Below are 19130 nucleotides of genomic sequence, written 5' to 3' on the forward strand. Positions count from 1 at the left end.
AAGCCAAGGCTGAGTGGCTCTGAAAGAGTTCATGCACTGAGCACATGCTCAGGCACAACACCTATAGGAAACGGGAGAAGTTTATATACCAGGGGAAGGGCATGTAGGATGCACTTCTCTACTATAAAAAGATTTTTCCATAACAGAATTTTGATGACTTCACATTCCAGAAGTCAATAATTTGAAATCATTGTTTTACGACTACACTGAGTATAAAGCTTGGTCCTTGCAAACAAACCCATCTACTGCGACATCAACATTCACTCACTGTTTTCACTGTTTTTCCAAGGGTGAAGACTGAGATGCCAACAGCCCTGTAAGGAAACTGTCTCCTTCATATCTCCAGTTGTTCATCAGACAGTCAAGCCAGTTGTAAGTATGGAAGATAAAACATCCCACCACCAATGTTTGCAGAGAGCCCTGGAAAAGCTTCAAATAAGTAGAAAGAATATCAGCTTAGTATGTCACCCTTTACCCTCTCAGTATTTATGACTGACTCAAAAGATGATGTTTTTTTACAGTCCTGACACCTTTGTTCTTTCCAGAGGTTAAAAATCCAGGTAACGACCCAGACTGACCCTGCTCAGCTCACAAATGCTGAGAACAGCCTGGCTTCCAACCGCACAACTTCTTTTATTTTAAATAAATCAAGGATCACATGAAACAGAGAGTGTTTGCTTTTGTTAGCTGAGACACTGCTGAGCTCTTCTGTTGCTCTGGAACTGCACAAGAGCCTGTGTACAAAGGAGAATTACAAAAACAATCTCTGAACAAAGCAAAGTCATCAGCTCACCTGATCTCTGTAGGGCAAGGACCAAAACCACAAAGTTTCACTTCAGTCCAACATTTTGGTGCTACTGAGGCTGTCAGAGTATATATCCCACACTGCCTAACTCCATGGATCTGGGGAGCACCGTCGATGCTGATGTTTCCACCAGCAGATGTGCAGCTGAGCTGCAGGACTCTGACACATGCTGCTCACCAAAGGGTCCAACACCCATCATCAGCTTCTTCCGTACATGCAAAACGAGACCTTCAGACAGGTTAGCTGTATACACTTATCAGCTCAGAGGTGAAGGAACAAACTCGGCAAGCAGCACCAGGTATTTTCAGATCCCCACAGCAGAGTCAAACCCAAGTCTGAATTGCACAAGAAGAAAGAAATCCTCAAACTCCGCATCTGTGGATATTTGCCCTATCACCACACACAGCTCATTATTTCCTTTCAGACAGCCTGCCTCTCACACACTTTCCCTCTATCTCCTGCTGGCTGGATTCTCCTCTCAGTGTTCTAGTTTTTGCTAATCCCAGGCCTAAACAGGTTCTTCTCCCCAGAAGTTCAAGGGTGGATCCAGGTACATAAGCTGGAGCTGCAAATCACCCTGTTTGAGCAGGCGCTGCTGTGGGCAGTTCCACCCTGAGCCCTGCCAGCTGAGATCAGTCCAAAACCACTGAGGGTAACAAGGGACCACGCGGAGAGGGATGATCTATACACTTCAGCTTAAGTCAATCCCCTGGGAGCCTTAAAGAATAAGACCAGTAATTTGATAAGGAACCAGAATAAAGTGAGCTATAAACATCTTTTGCAGCATAAACTGCTGCTAGATTAGGTTTGCAAAGCATCTCATGGCAAAATGGAGGCTATTGTTGTGAAAAGCACACTTTTAAAATCTCTCCTATTTTATTTTGAGTTTGTTTTTAAATGATGTTTATCAATCATATGAGATTCCAGGGGGTACAAACAAGTGGTGACATGAATAACCCACTGAAAATTAATTCTGCATGTTACTCGTACAGTTTTAAAGGTAACAGATCATCAATCACCCGTCCAGGACCACAGCATTTATTTCATGCATGAAGCAGCACTTGATCACGGTGAATGTAGCTGTATCCCATTCAAGTGCCCGCAGCCTCCAGCCAGCTGGTAGAACCTCCACAGCTTTTCACGTTATATTCCTCAGGGCCCAAACAAAATCAGAAAGTCACAGCTTCACGTATCTATGTGATTTTTAGAGAATGATTAACCATTTCAACTGTGGAACTACTCGGCAAGCACACATTTAGTCTGAGGACTAAAAGTTCAAGGCAAATCCCTCCTCAGCCCCCATGGCTCTGGCATAACAATCATCTGGAAGATTAAAAAGTTAATTTAGCCTCCATGCAGTCAAGTAGATTTTTTTTATTCATTTTTTAGTTTGGTTTGGGGTATTTCTTGAGTGTCAGCAAATTAATCTCTACCAACAGAAAAGCTCAGAATCACAGGCAAATAATGTGACTATATCTCATTCCTCTAGAAATCAATGGCAATATTTCTACAACAGGATCAAACAGTGTGTGATCAATTTCTCATTCAGATTCACTTCTTCCCACCAAAAATGAAATTAAAGTGATTCAACCTTTTTCCAAATCCCTCTGTCCCTTCTCCCCATGGTTTCCAAGCCATTCTTTCTGGACGATAAGGAGTTTTCTCCTACGCTTATGTTTTAAAGGATTTATTACACGTGGGCTCCTCCACTCGTTTCCTTCACCACACACACACTGATTTTTCATATGTCAACTACAGTGGGAAGCAAAGACTTAGGGAAAGAGTTGACTATCGAGTGTGAAACATACGTTCCCATGAAAATAGAGTCAAAAAAGAATTCTTATGTGACCAGTTATTTGCAGTAAGATAAATTTCCTCTCTTCTGACATTCCATTTTTCTTAAAAATCAAAATGGGGTTGAAGATGCTGGAACAGCACTTGGGAACTACGCGTGTTATCTGCTGACCTACAGCACCCCAAGTGCTGCCAGCTCACTCGTTGCTCCTGGCAATCGGCATTCTTATTCCAACCCAAGGACTCCGCTGTTTGGTAAGAAAACAGCCCAACAATCCTAGTTCAGGGTTTTCTGGATTCTACTTTGAGTCTCTCTCCTGTGTATGTACAAAAACTAACATAGGATATACTTATATATGGATTTATCTTCTTTTCCACATCTTTAGCAAAGCGAGTGACTGAAAAAATATGTTACACTCTTTTCATTCAAGATACTTAAGGATCAGAACTTCTAACGTTAAGATGCATTCAACAAATCTGTAGAGTTCTGACAATTTACCCTCAAGATTCTGGTGCTTATTGCTTCAACATCTTTTACCGTGATGAACATGGGGTCACAGCACTGGGATCCAAAATGCTCATCACACTGGCAGTCAGCAGCTACCAAAGCAAAAACCAGGCAACTCACTTGGCTTCTTTTTTAATCTGAGATATTAAGAAAAATGCAATTTTCAAAAGAAAAGTCTCCGATAAATTTAGAAAGACCTTTTTCATGTACGTAGAGTTCCAAAGCTTTGCAACTACCACAAAGTTCTGTTCGCCTGTCCTTTCACTCCATCCTGCTAGCTAAGCCTGGCTTGGATGGATTTTTTCACACGGCTGTTCGCAGGCCAACTGTTCAGAAAGAGGAGTAAACACAAGTCTTTCCATTGACTTAAACCTCACCTAAAAGTGATGACAGGAGTAACCGCGGCACAGCCAAAGCTCATCCAAAGGCTGCACAATCCTGCACTTCTCTCTCTACAACCTCAACAACCATCACCCATCACTTTTCCCCATCTAGTTCTATGTTCCTAAAAAGCAGTTAAATACTTCATGCAATTCCTTAAGAGGAAAAAGCTCCGAAGCACAGCAAAATCACATTCACAGAAACTGTGACTTTGCATTATCAGGAGAACAGTCATCACTCTACCGTTATCTCATTAGCAAGCAAACACTGCTGGCCTTTAGCTGTCACCAACGTGATGGCAAAAGGAACCAGGCAAAAACTGATTCCAATCTCCAGATATGGAATCACTGCTCAGGACAGAACAGCTCGAGTGCTACTCACACCAAGTTGCTCTGTTGCAGTGTTCAGTGTAGCCTGGTGCACAGTAAGGATGGCTCGCACACCTTCAGCACATTAATTTATTGCAGAGAGGTCTAATTTCCTGCCCTCCAGACAGTAACAGATTATAATAACACTTGTATTTCTATTTACTCTTCATTTTTCTCATTCGGGGTTCACAGTTTAATTTCTTGACCTACATCCAGTAAAAGTTTACAATGACAAAACTGTGATAATCCCATCCTGTAGTTATAAAATTGGTTAAATACATTAAGAATGTTTTTACAGGAGAAAATTATATGGCTCCGCAGAAAATTTTACAAGCAAAGATATTTAGACAAGTGCTACATCAGAAGCAGCACCATATGTTCCCATACTTCAGCATGAAAGACAAAATGCCTATAAAATGAAAAGCAATGATTTTTTTTTTTTCCCCCCAAGAGCTACTGCCCTGAGAACTTAAAAATATGGACTTATTTCAAGTAGCAAATAATCAGACCAATCTAATTAGGAAGCAGATAATTAAAAGACTAACAGGTTGCTAAATCATGCCCAGGACACACAACCTGGTGTTTGCTCTAGTAAGATTAAAATAGTAACAATGCCAACGTCTCTTGAATCTCTGCACAGGTTTGAAACATTACACTGCACTCAGCCCACATGTCATGGTAAGAAATGCCATTAAACCCCCTGCTCAGCATGGCAGGGCTGCTGGAATCCCAGTCACTTGCCACTTGTAACAAGAATTGTTACTGCAGTCCTGTCATCACACATCACCCACTGGAAATGTTGGGGCTGTCACTGCGGAACATCAAAGCCTGGTTTCCCCACTGAGCGTACATTACTATGGAGCTTTAAATCTGATCGGTGCCATTCATAAATGTTTTTATAAGTGACTCTTCTCCCGTGACTTTGTACAGGAAAGCTCCATCTTTTGGCAGACAGTAGAACCTGTGCCCAGCCTGCCCTCAAACGCAGCTGCTGCTTCACGTGACCTGAAAGCAGCATTTCCGACCGCAGTGTTTGACCGACAGCAGCACAACCACCTACCCGCATCCAGCCAAAAAATCTCCAAATACACCAGTTCACCAAGTTCTTGTCTTCCACATCTGCCAAGTGACACAGATGTTGAGGCTGGGACTCGCCATGGAGATGCAGATGTGCCCAGCACCACTTCCCCTCACCCCGGCACATTCACACCACCCCACACTAGCAATTGATACCAAGGCTAAATGAGCATCCTGCCAAAGTATTGTATTCTCATTTTTTTAGCATATAAGAGCTTTCATTTTCAGATTTTCTTTGGATGAAAGATGAATGCTCCTTTTGGTCGTACCACTTAGCAATGTGAAATCCCCAGCTGACAGCTAGACCGTGCCTCCAATTCCTATCAGCATCTCGATTTCCCAAATAAAGATAATGACAGTTACACAACCAGCCTGCAAGATTAAAAACAGGCCACAAGAAACAAGATAGCAAAACGTAGCTTCCTCTGCTAAAGCCGTCACTGCCACTATGTTTACTCAAAATCTGGACTCATTGTAAATCACTTCCTCTACATGCAAAGACACCTTTAAGCACCCCTGTAAATGCAAAAGGTACATTAACAACTTGTAGCACACCTGCTGCACACACACACACAAAATATAATTAAAATGAGCTTTGCTCCTCACTGGTTTGGTTGGCATAATTCAGGAAATCCAGGAAGGAAGGAAACATTGCTTCAAAAGTTCATTTTGAAAGGAAACACATTGACAATGTTTGTATGAAGCTAATTGTTCATAAAGGTGTTTTATAGGCATGTAACCTCAGCCCCAATTTTTACACCCCACTCAAAACAGACTTATCTAAGTAAAAAGCTGTTAGAAAAGCAAGGAGGGGACTTTCTAATGGCTTTTGACAGCAACCAAGTGAGCAAAGAAGAACAGGCGTGTCCTCCCCTCCTCGGCTGGGAGCACAGTCCCCACTCCCAGGTCACAGCGCTGCTCTGGACCCTTCAGAAGCTCCCAGGACTCGCTGAAACAAGCGCACACAGCACGAACCAGAGCAGAAGGGTTTGGGGCAGCAGGCTGGCCTGGCAAGAACAGACATGCTGCAACAGCAGTTCCCAGAAGGTGCATGAATGGCATTAGTCTGATGACCAATGTGTTAGAGATTTTCAGTCTTTCCCTGTGCCAGATGTTCATGAATTCGGCAAAATTTAACCATACCACAGACACACTCAGGCTTTGGAGCAGTGAAGAAACTCTAAGAACCTCTCTCGCTGTGTTTCACCAGCTACAATAGGACACATTTAATCCTGAGTAAGCACCGTATTGACAGCCCTGCTCACCAGGCGAGTAAACCCACAGGCTGGCGTATTCATCATCCACCCAGCACAACTATTCACACTCCAGAGGCACCTGAAAACCGCACTGACAGGGAAAGACACAGACGCAGTGAGGCTCAGGGGCTGGAATCAAGATGCTCCTGGTTCCCTGGGAAACAGCTTTTCCTACTAAACAGAACAAAAACATTATCTGGATCTTTCTCACTCTGGGCAGTGAAAATCTTCCATTACAGACCCTTTCCCACCAGCTTCAAAAGGCTCTTGCTTGCTATGCACCATGATTTCTGAGCAGCATCACAAGAACAAATCAATTAAAATCTAACAACATTTTGGAGGTTTTAAAAGCACTTAATTTAAAATGTTAAATTTGAGAGCAAGTGTGACCGGACTGCATCTTCACAGTCAAGACCCTGTTTCTCCTGTAACAGAGCCAATGAATAGCTAAAAATCTCTCACTGGGTCTAAGCGACACATAGGATTGATATCTAACATCAATTAACTGAAAAATACATCTGCTAAGTGCACCTCTACCAAACACGAGGCAGACAGAGCCAAGGTTCGCTACAACTGAAGTACAGATCTTTTCATATTGATAAAACCAACAGATGTTTTGCTCTCAAAGCAAACAGAAACGATTTCTCATTCAAACATTCTTCACTAATCCTTCAAATACTCATTTTTCAAACTGATATCAGATTCGACTCTGTCAATTTTCTTAGTTAAAAATAATAAAATAAAACCATCATCAAGCAACAGAGGTGGAACAGAATATGTTGCCCAGGAAACTGACTCTCAGCTTCAGTGCCTGCAGCTCACATTTCCAGGTGGCAACTGATAAGCATTGACTTGTCATTTAAGTACAAAACAATTGATTTAATTTGGATTGTTGTAGAGTTATCACGGAAGAGGGTCAAGCAAATCCTTTGTGCTGTATCTCTCTTTGGCCTTCCCCAAGTATCTTTTTGGTATTCCATGGGTGGACGAGTGGATGTAATTGCAGCAGGGTGGTCAGTCCCAGGAGGTCATAGTATCCAACTCGTTCTTGACGACACCAGGACGGTGGAGGGACTTGAGAGGACAAATCTGAGATCCAAGCTTGCAAGATGGGCTCAGTCACTTCTCTGCTGTCAGGCAACCCAGCAATTCATTGTCGTCAGCCTGAATACAACTCAGTATGCTCTAAAAGGTTAAGAAATGTTTCCGTTTTATTACTTTCATAGAGAAGGTAAGATATACAAATACAAAGACTTTCATGCTGGAATTAGGATTTCTTTTAATATGCTCAGGATGCTTCTTGTCCTCCTAGTTCTCCAAAATAGTTGTCCGTGCTATGGTTGCAAGCTGTCAAAATGCAGCATTCAGCATTATTGACTGGAATGTAGGTCAGGTGTCAAGTTCCAACAACAAGGAATAGATCAAAGCGTTCTTAGCTCCTGTACTTGGAGGAGACACAGATTCTTGTGTCTTCTGCTGTTTGGTTAAGTCTGCAAAGCCTTTGCTCTTGTTGGGGGGAGAGTTGGTTAGGAAAAAAAAATGCTGGAATGCTTTGCTTCCATGTTTTCTTTAAGGACTTCACAATATTGCAAAAAGCTAAAATGCAAAATTTAACTTCAGGTTACTAAAAATCCTAAAGCGGACACAAGCAAGCAAGATGAATGACCGTAATGACAAGTGACTACATTCACGGCAAGAGCACAGATATTTCAGCACGTTCTTCTGTCCAGGCATCCCATTGCAGCGCCAGGCAGGTGTCAGCAAGGGGGGAAGTGCTCAAATCTTCGAAGAAACTGAGCCAGTTACCTCAGAGCATCCATACGCTTGTGCTTCAGTCAAGTGGGTTTTTTTCTCTCTCACAATCAAACAGTATTTTTAGAGACTCATCTTAATGCCATCGGTAATGTTTTCAGACCACAAAAATCGTAAGATGGATTTTTAGCATCATTAAGATTCATCCACTGTAAACCCAAAATAGACTGAGAAACCAAGAGGGGATGTGGGTCACCTGTCAATGCTTTTACCGAGAATTATCTGCTGAACTTCGCAGAAATGGGAGCTACCGTGATGAATCAGCCCTGCAACCTTTGTAAAAAGCGAATATCTTTTCTCTTTGAATACAAGTTACAAGTACATGCTCCAAAAGCCTCAAGCAAGCATTGATCAAGGCAAATTTTCACAATTCACAGGAACTTAAAGAGATGCAGTGAAAGAAACGTAGTGAGTTTTGAGGTCAAACATTCGAGGGAGGGATCTCACTATTGATCAGATTAAAGAAGTTTGATATCACAGGCGTAAAAGTTCTGGAATAATCTGGATAACCTTGAGGAAGTACCAAAACAGAGACCTTCAGAAGACATTCACTATTGGTGCTTACCACATGCACTGTGCTTTTTCAGCTCTAATGTATCTTTTACTCTTGACAGCGCTTCTTGAACCCTACTGTGTTTGATTAGTCTAAATAACCACTTAAATCATTAAATGGACTTTCACAGATCAGTATTACAAACTTTGTGACCATTTTTCCCCTCTCTAAACGGACAAAACATTTGTAATAATTCAGCACAAAGTTCACATAAATCATGCAGATAGAAAATGAAGGTTGGAAGAAACACGTACTTGCTCAAGTACACAGGTGCTAAACTTCTGGTTCCTTCCTCTCCCCAGGAATGTACAGAAACAATGCAAATATGCCAAAAGTTGGTAGCAGAACTGACAAGTTGAACTAAGCCTAGCTGTTATTCACAGCCTTCACATAACTGTTCATCTCTTAAGACAGCCAAGCTCAAGATAGCAGCTTTCCCATTCACAAGCAATAAATTTCCAAACATTTCCGTGCTGTGCACCAAATGCTCGTGGACAGATCTCAAGTCACGATCCTGACTCTTTTTTGCGTATCTTGCAGAATTAAAAGTATTAAAAATAGAAAGACTTACAAAACCACTAAATGTGCACAGACTGGTATCTTTAGTGCATTAATTTTTTTAAAGCCTACTTTAGTAGATATCCTTCCCCCACACACATTGTATCATTAATTTCCTCCCAAACAGATGACTGTTATTACTTGTTCATCTCCCTGTCTGTCAGTCCCACTGCCCAGAGCCTCCCCCAGGCTGATCCATCTCTCTTCTCATTTTTTTATATCCTTCTGTTAGGATACTGCCTGAAAATCCCATCACAAGTGATCAGATTTCAAAAGAAGAAATAGCACAAAGAGGGGAAAGAGAGAAGGGTGGATTTTTCTCCTTGTTTACTTAAATATGCTTTTAGATCTCTTGGTTGTGAATGCCCCACAGATTATAGAGGATTCTTAGTTCGTATACATAAAGGAACCAAAGAACATTACTAAAACCCTTCACAGCACTTCACGTGTGCACTAGCAGCAAAGAGCATATTATTAAGTCCTTGAGGAATATTACAAGCCACAGCTGGAGAACGAGTGTGCTGAAAAATTGCATCCACATACAAAGGAACAATGACCAAAAGAAATGAGAAATTGCCACGCTGGATCAGACCAATGCAGTTAGTATTTACCTTTCTTTCTTTCCCCCAACAGGGACCAGGACGGGCTGTTTCAGAGGAGACACACAAAAACTTTTGCCATTAACAGCAATGGAACAACACACCAGAGTGAAATTCACCTGCAGTTTCTATTACTCAGAAGCTGATGTTCACCTTAGGCCAAAATGAATCAGATCTCTTCTCCCAGCCTCCAAGAATTCCCGCGTGACCTTTTGTTATTAACCAAAGGCTCAGGACTTGAACTCAGCTTTGTGCTGTTTCACAGCAATGAGGGCCTGGCTAAATCTGCTAGTGTGGCTTAAGAGTTTAGTCACAACTGAGCATCCTGTTATTAATACAATACTCCTCCAAACTGCATGGCTCTACCAAGACTCAGTGCCACAGTTATCTTCAGACAAGAACACTGATGGTTACGTAGCGGACTCTTCTATGGATTCCTGGATAAGGTGGTGGTAAAACCCATCATACCACAAGCACTGTATAATTCTGCTTTAATCTTTTCACACGTATGTATGTGATATATCAAGATGCACTTCTTTCTGCATTAAGCAAAACTCAAAGCTCTGCTTCAGTCCCAGCTGATTCTTTTAACACCCTTTAACCACTCAAAAAGTACAGGCAGACAAGATTTATACCAAGATCATGACTTGAAGATAATTCTCAATGCTCTCTCAGTAACTATATATCAGTGTATATGACAGTAAGACCTAAGATAAGTTGTGCTTCGGTTTACTAATTAAGACATGATTTACTAGCTCAGAGGCCAATGAATTTTCATTGCTAGAGCCATTTTCTTACATACACAAACTTCAGTATACCTTATGAAACACCCTATAATCTGGAATGTCTCGCTGTCATTGACTCCTGCCAACATCTATGCCCTTTGTGTGGGAATGGTAGCACAAAATTTTAAGCCCACACTATACTGACTTATGTTCTGCCCTAATTGTTAACTCGTCCATCTCCAATCCCTGTACAACCTCCCCATTGTTAGCCTCCTAAGAAAATCAAATTTAAAAAGAAATAAACAAAAACAAAGAAACAAACAAAAAAACCCACACCTTTAAAAAAAAAAAATCCCTTAATAGAACAGAAAAAGATAGGACACCCTTTGATTAACACAAATAATATACCCTACAAGGCTGAAGTTCTTAAGCAAGCAGCACTTACCAAGAGTTATTACAATGTTCTAACTCTGCATTATAAGTGCCAGAGTTCAGAGAATTTGACAATTTAATCACTGTAATATTTCTAAGACCATATTTTACCATTATAAAACCATAACACTGTAACTCAGAAAGCTGTGCAAAGGACTATGTTACAGGAGGTCCTGTCCTCAGGTTAAATGTATTCCCTCCAAGCAAGGACTCAGACTCTCCATACTGGCATGGACAGCGGCACGAGCCATCAGAGAAGCTCAGGTCACACACCAAGTATTATATATCACTATTAATGACACCATTAAGAAGCACAACAAACCTACACCTAAACACCATTTTGCTATCTGGCCAGCAGCATGCGAGTTATTTCCAGAGAGGATAGCAGTTAACTCATTGTAAGTATTGTTATTAGAAGTGTTTTCTCTCTGAAGTCATACTACAGTTTCCTCTTTTTACTCACTGCAGTATTTGCTCATTTTATTTTCCTTATAAGAAACACACTTCTAGCAGAAATTGTTCCAGATGTAAAGCGAGTCTCCCTTTCGGCTGCACGCAGCTTTGCAGAAGGTGAGGTGCTGTCGCACTCGTGTCTGAATCCTCACAGCCCCAGCGGCACACACAGCGCTGGGCAGCACTTTGACTGCTCTTCATTAATAACCTCAGCAGGAAGCAAAAAGCACATAGGAAAGCCTTCTGATACTTTCCTTTCACACAAAAGCCAAAGCCCAGAGTAAAACAAAGGACTTCTTAAAATAGAAAGTTTACAGCAAATTGCTTAGAATGAAAACCACCACTTAGATTGCAAATGCTGAAAGCACAGGGATTTATAGAGAGGCACTTATAGCCCACATATTTGTGTCAAACTGTCATGGATTCCAGGTTGCACAAACATTCTCTTTAAAATATTTTTACTGCTGGTATTTTCTCTTCTAATTTCAGCAATCTTTCTATCCCAAATACCTCTGTGCTCGTTACTCAGAATGTGATCACACCAAAAGATTGTTATCATGTTTTATTTGGTTAGAGTCTTTAAAATGAAATACACATGCTTTCAGTTAAGCATCAAGCCAAACTTAGCTCTCGCATCCCATTTTCTGTCACTTCAAAGGTTGAGGACCCCATTTCAGAAAAATGTGTAGGAGAACTCTGAAGTATTTTTTTTCCTAAAGCTTTATAAATCTTATAAATGGAAGCTGGCATGTCCTACAAGAAACAAATACCAAGATCAAACCTCTGAGTGCAGAAAACGAGAAGAATTATGAAAGGAAATGTTCTCATCACATCCTTTATTCCTTCAGCTGTGCCTATGGACCAAAGGCAGCTCCAGACCGAAGAAGTTCCTGCAAACCTCATGACCACTTCAAATATGCATGAAGCCCAAATAATTAATGCATATACCATCTCCTGTAGTGCAGGCTACAGCTACACATCATATTTCTGATAGCATTGGAATATTGTATTGCAACTGCTTTAACTTTAGCTTCAGAGTTTGTCAAACCTGCAAATCCTCCAGCTCCATTCCCTGCATCCTCCCACCCAGTCCAAGCTCTGGGATAGATAATTGCATGCTACTGAATCCACCGCTTCTGATTACACAGTCACAATATATTATTTTACTCCTTTATTTACAAAGGAGACAAAAGATGTTAGTCTTTGCTATTTGTCACTTAGGATCACAAGCACTTCACACTTGCTGCTCAAATGACAGTCCACAAGTGCTGCAATAAGACTACAAGTGTCCTGCAAAGTAATCACACTGATGTGTAATCAAACATCTACTAGCTAGATATACTCCACATTTTAAAACAGATTAGGTACAGCCAACATGATATAGTATACTTACTACATGACTTGGGATAAGTATCAAAACCAGCATCCTTTTGTATTGCTCATCATAGTTTAGAGCCAGGTCTCCACACCACTTTCTTACGCATGTTTCCACAATGTCACCCTTCCTTACAACAGATGCAGATCAGTTCCCCATCTGCACTCCATTGCCAGGTTCACTTAGACATGCAGACACAGACCATGCAAATTAAGATTTACACATTGCTTTCACAACAAGGACAACGGTCAGCACTTTTACCACTTCCATATTAACTGTTCTTGGCCACACCTTCACAATATCTGACAAAATCAAAACACAAAACCCCACAATGATTCAGCCTTGCCGTGCAGACCAAGCGTTTTCCTGAAGTGTAAGACCTGCTCCTCAGAGCAAAGCCGTCCAGAGCTTTACCACTGAGCAAGGTCAGACGAATGTCAGTATTAAGCCTCATGCTTACATCAAATTATACAAATATGAAGGAAGAGAGGTTTGACAGCTTACTGCTGAGAGAAGTCCTCTACAAAAATGATTATATAAAGTGCAGGACAGACAGAGCTCTGATTGAAGTCAATAAACAGACTCCCAAATCACCAGCTGTCCTCTCCAGCATCTTGTGGCTTGAGTCCAAATTGCAGATAGTTTCAATACGCTGCACAAAGGATGCCAGTCAACTGAGGTTTAAAGTAACCACTGCTTTCATTCTACTGTTGCTAATACAGAAGAGTTCTTAACAAGACTATATGGACCAAAACAGGTGTCAGAAAGCCCATCATGCTGGAGGCCAAGAAACTGTAAAGGAGTTTTAAAAATATACACTTAAAACCTTGGATCACCTTTCTACCTAACCAGTGACTGGATTGCTGAACATCATGAGCACAAGTAAGAAGCCACCTTTAGGAAGTCTGGTTCCACACTTCATCCTGCTTACGGCCAGGTCAATGTTAAACAGAAAGAACTGAATGGAGATAGAAATACAGTATTTCATGAAAGTTTTGCAAGGCTAACTTTTATAACTTATGCATTACACATCTTCACACAGCTGTCATACACTCATTTGTAATTTTCAAATCATTCAAAAGAGAAGACTCTACACTTACCACTTTGGGGTTCATCAGCCCTGTCAAGCATACACATTTCACTGAAAATAATTGTGATTGCCCCCTACAGAGCAGGTGATTTTAACTGAAGGGATCCTGGAAGTTAACCACAACACGAGGAGTGAGGCCAGCACGGGCACAGAGCTCACTGTCCGCCCCACCGCAAAAGCAGATCCAACAAGTGGCCAGTTCCACCGATGCCAACGCAGCTTCTCCCAGCTGCTCATCAAATGGAAACACATCAGCTCCATGCGAGACAATTTACTAAAGCAAAATCCTCACTTTCTTCAGTGCTTGACTTCAAATCTAAATCAGAAATGGGTTTTCAACTATGACGCTAATTTTCTTCATGGAAGAAAAAACGGAGCAGAGTATAGAAATTCTGCTAAGTCTATAGAAAGTTATTTTTACAGCACAGTAAGATGTTTGAACTTTGTTTTTAATACTTTCATTTGCTATATTTCATTCACTTCAATGTTGTTGTAACTGCTTGTCTTTCAAAATAACAAACTACTTAAATTATGACTGTCTTTAAAAAAAAATAATCAATTTCAATCCATGAGGAAACAGCTCTTAAAATCTAGGCATGTTCATCAGATATCTTCTAAAACACAAAGAAAACCTGCACCCTTACGATCTTCCTTAATTTTTAATTTGTTACAATTAAACTCATGCAAACTCAAAGCTTTGAAAAGCTTTAGGAGCTATCAGATTCATTTATGCTGAGCCCAGCTCTTCATCTGGAGTCTTTTCCAGAGTTTATGAAAAAGGATATAAGAAGCCTTTCATCAATAAACGGGAAACTTTAAAAGCTTTCAGCCACCAGACAGAGCAGGCCAGGAACATGGAACCGCAACTGGCGACATGCACCTCATTGTCCTGACTCCAGGACAGGCAGGACAAGAAACATGTGTGATTCTGCCCAGGGACAAAGAGTTTCCATCTACAGCCCCAGAGTAGGATCAAGGCCAAGAGCTGCTCCTTGACACCTTCCACCAACGCTCCAGACGCACTTTTCCTCAACCATTTTAATGCACCCAACACCCGCTAGATGGCCAAATGGGTACATTCCAGCTAATTCACTTGCTAAAGGAATAATGCGGACACCTGCCTCGTTACCTTTCATTTCAAATAAAATATTATACCCTTTTCCAGAAATAGTTGAAATAGCTTTGAAACTACCTTAGTAAATTTCAAAGTGAGTTTTCACTAAATGTATTGACCCACCATTCATTCCGTTGTATATACTTCTGTGGTGAGGTGACAGGTCATCCGTTACTTGTCTCCTGAGGGTACCTTCTCTGCTGCTTCCACTGAGATGTTTGAGATGCTCTGGGCTTCCTCCATAGTGTTGTTTGAGATGCTCAGGGCTCGTACCCCTCACTTTGTGGAGATGTTCTGTACTGCCACTCGACGTGTGCTTTTGAAGATGATCTGGGCTGCCACCACTGTGCTTTTGATGCTCAGGGCTACTACCAGGCCTCTGCTTTGGAAAGTGTTCAGGGCTACTACTCAAAATGTGCTTTGGGAGAGTTTCTGGGCTGCTGCTGCTGTGCTTTTGTTGTTCAGGTGCTTTGACGATGGTTTTGTGATGTTCCGGACTTGGTCCTTTCAGGTGATGATCAGGACTGCCAGAACCCCTGGGCTTCTGCAGGTGCTCTGGGCTGATACTCCGGTGTTTCTGATGCTCAGGACTTCCTTCACCCCGAGTTTTTTGAAGGTGTTCTGGACTAGTACTTGGGTGATGTTTATGATGGTCTGGACTGTCTGTACTTCCCGTGCTAGAAGTGCTGCTCCCGTCACCAACGTCTCTGATGTAGGTGCTTGCTGTGGTTAACTGGCACAGGCTGATCTGGCTGTCGATAGAGCTCCGGCTGCCTGCTCCGCCGCTTTTCTCCTCATCCAGCAACACACACAACTCTTTCAGCTCCAGGTTTTCTTTAACCACTTCTTCTTGTCTCACTTCCAGTTCTTTCAGCTTCTGTAAGTACAAGGCCACCTCTTTGTGCATGACGCTGGCGCTGTACCTGCCCAGCCTCTGCCACTCACGGGACACCTTCTTGCCTTTCTGCCTGTCGTCATCCAGGAAGCAGCAAAGGTCTCGCAGTTCTTGGTTATCCTCTTGCAGCTTCTGATTGATATCCTTCAAAAGAAAGATAATCATGAGAGATAAGCATCTAAAAGAATTAACATTATATCATTACCACAATACAAGCCAGTGATCAGCACTGCTGTAAATCCATCACCTAAGCACTCAAACAAGGCATAAATAATTGTTTGGGTAGATCTGGCATATTATAACAGCTTCAAGCAAACAAAGCTGCTGCCCAGTAAAAAAATAATCACTGTAATGTGGAGCTAATCTTAAAAGCTTTAGAGACTAGCTTCTGATACAGCATAAAAACTTTCAGGTCCTTAATTAATTTTAATGCTAAGTATCAGAATAATTTAGCTCCCAAACTGGGCACAGATCATAAGCTCTCTCATGATGACCCCACTCCCTTGAGAAAGATGCACCTGAGAATCACTGCTGAATAAAACTGCAAGGTACATCAGAAATCTCACTTAAATCATTAATTATTAACATTTATACTCTCTATTCCCTAAAGCACATTCACACATAAAGATGAACTTTTGGGAGATTTAAAATATTTGGGTTCTCTTTGATTTTGTTTCACATTTGCATAAAAGAACCTTGTCAGTCATCATTTAAGCAGAACTGCTTCAATCACTCTGAAATAAAATAATCTGCTTTAATAGATTTTTTCACTCCTAACAAAATGAAGTACATGGTTCCATGCCCTTCTCTAAGTGAGGAACAGTCTGAAGCAAAAACATTCAAGCTATTACTATAGCAGAGTAATATGCCAAAGAAAACATTTTCAATATTTCATTCTCCTCATTTTACTAAACTGGCTCATGACCATATTCACCCTTCTCCCATCTAAATACTCATTCCTTCTTATGGATGACATGGGAAGTAGAAATGAGCCAAAATTGTTAAAAACTTAGCCTTATGGAAAGATCATTTTAGCCCTGTTCCTTAAGACAAGGAAGCTTTTCTGACTCCACTGGATTTGTGTGCATGCATGCACCAGATCTTTGCCTCAAAATAACTTTGAACTTGACCAATTTCAACTCCATATTTGACAAAGGCAGAAATCTCAACGATGCCACAAGGTCTCCTTAAAAATCTGTGCTGGTGAGAGATATTTAAACTGACCCCCTAGTGGAATACAAAAGCTGTGGGAGCCCACAAGTCATCAGGCAGGAGGCACCATCCAGCAAAACCAGGCACAGCTGGTCTTTGGTACTCATGGACCACTCAGTTCACAGGGGACAAAACACATGTCCAGACACCAATGCAGGGCGCAAAGCCTCCTTCTCCCAAACCCCTTTTCAAAGTTCCAGCTGGGGCATCCGAACAAAAGGCGGAAGTTAAACATCACTTGAGGAGCTGGGAATTGAGAGAGGAATTTGTCACTCCTTCCTACACATCTTGCTGTGTTTTGTTACTTATCTGGAAGATGCATAAATCCATATGAAGTCATGGCACCCTTGGAGAAAGATACTACTGCTGTAATTTAACTTACATTTAAAATGTAAGCTTTATGTTTATTAAAGCACTATCACTGGCAGGTCTTTTTTACACCCAGACATCAAATATTGCCAAAAAGAGGGAGAGGACACAAACACACTCATACTTTGCAGAACAGGAAAACCTGGGAGATAGGAACAGTCTTCCCCTATGTGCTATTTATTTTATACCATGCTACTATCAAAGGCACTTTCTCAGTAATCTAGTTGTTTAAAGCCATTCTACAAGTCAAGAACTCTCTTCCAATGTACTCTCACGTAACCATTGACAAGCCCACACTGCATCTCTCCGTCCCTCCAGCCTCACCTCACTGAAGGAATTTCCTAAAAATAATATCCTTCCTCAAAGCAACAAGATCAAAAATTTGATGTAGTCATACCTACTTTCAAATAACTTTCTAGGTCTATAATACAGGTGTATCTACTACATCAAGGTAATTATCCTTAAATAGTCACACTATCTTCCCAGTCCCCACGATTGGGAAGGAAACATTAGGGACTATGCCTCTCATTCAACAAACAGTTAAATTAAGAAGGGCTACATTATGACAGACTTGGTCTGCCTCTCACTGTAGTCTGCAGAAGTATACAGTCGAAAATGCAATGATCAGAAATGCATTATCAGATGTCTTTTTCAGACAACCAAGTAGGGATTGGTTCTGACCAACCTGAAACCAAGCCCAAGGGTTTGCCATCACCTGCCATACACTGCAGCCTGGAAACAACCAGCTCCCTCCAGCAGCCTACCAGACTGCCTGATAGATAAGTCATCTTCAAACAGTGACAGAAACCAGCACAAGCTACCCAACACCTTTTGAATATCTACAGCTCCGCATATGCTTTCACATGCACTTCAGGCGTGATCATTTAACCCCACTAAGAGCCAATGAAGCCTAAGGCAAAAGTGACAAGACTTGAGAGTCTTCATGAACCCAAAGCACACTGGGGCAGAGCATCCAGCAGCCTGCCGGAGAGTTGGTCATCTCTTCACCGGACACTCCATTTTTAAGCGAGATCAAACGCTATTCACTCCAGTCCACGTTCACTTTTCACGCCATTCTCGGTAACGGCGCCTCCCAGCCCATCCACCTGATGAGATCGCTCCCGGTGGGACGGCCGGGGCTACAACTTCAGGGCTCCCACCTTTCCCCCCTCGCTACCTTCAGGCCGCGGATCTCGCCGAGGTGCAGCTGGAGCCGGCGGTTCACCTCGCGGATCAGGTTGCTGTGGTCCAGCATCGCGCTCATCTTCTCGGCCTCGGCGCGGCGGAGGCTGCGGATCAGCTCCTCCTTGCTCCACTTGAGCAGCTCCTCGTCCGACACCTTGGACAAGTCCTCGGCCGGCGCAGCTCCGCAACTTTCCGCCGCCACTTTGGCCATGGTGGCGGCCCGGCAGCCCGGGGATCCCCCTCCGCCGAGGGGCACAGCCCTCCCGGGGCCGCCCCGCCGCTGCGCCGAGGGGAGGGCGAGCCCGGAGCCGGCGGGCAGGTCCGGCGAGAGGGCGGGGGTGCCCCAGGGCCAGCGCTCCCGGCGGCTGCGGCGTACGAGGGAAATCACTGCACGCAGCGGATCCTGGAAACGAGGAGGAAGAGGAGCAGGAAAGGGTGTGGAGGAAGCCTGGCCACAGGCTGGGGAGCAAACTTCCCCCAGAAGGAAAAAAAAAATAAGACGGCCAAGACAAAAGAAGACCCAACAAGCCCGGCGCCTTCAACAGGTCAGCGGTAGCATCGTGCGCCTC

General features: G+C 42.4%; 1 protein-coding gene across 2 annotated transcripts in view; it reads right to left on the reverse strand.

Annotated features, from left to right (window-relative positions):
* The window catches only part of CCDC85A (coiled-coil domain containing 85A), a gene marked incomplete at both ends in the record, with an annotated part of 56511 nt that extends 37739 nt beyond the window's left edge, over positions 1-18772 (reverse strand). For both annotated transcript variants that reach the window (XM_080342227.1, XM_080342226.1), the window contains 2 exons: positions 15024-15939; positions 18554-18772. In XM_080342227.1, the coding sequence (XP_080198353.1) occupies positions 15024-15939; positions 18554-18772 (1135 nt within the window). The remainder of the gene's footprint in view (positions 1-15023; positions 15940-18553) is intronic.
* Between the last annotated feature and the right edge of the window lie 358 nt (positions 18773-19130).

Source organism: Nesoenas mayeri (genome assembly GCF_963082525.1).
Source record: "Nesoenas mayeri genome assembly, chromosome: 3".
NCBI lineage: Eukaryota > Metazoa > Chordata > Aves > Columbiformes > Columbidae > Nesoenas > Nesoenas mayeri.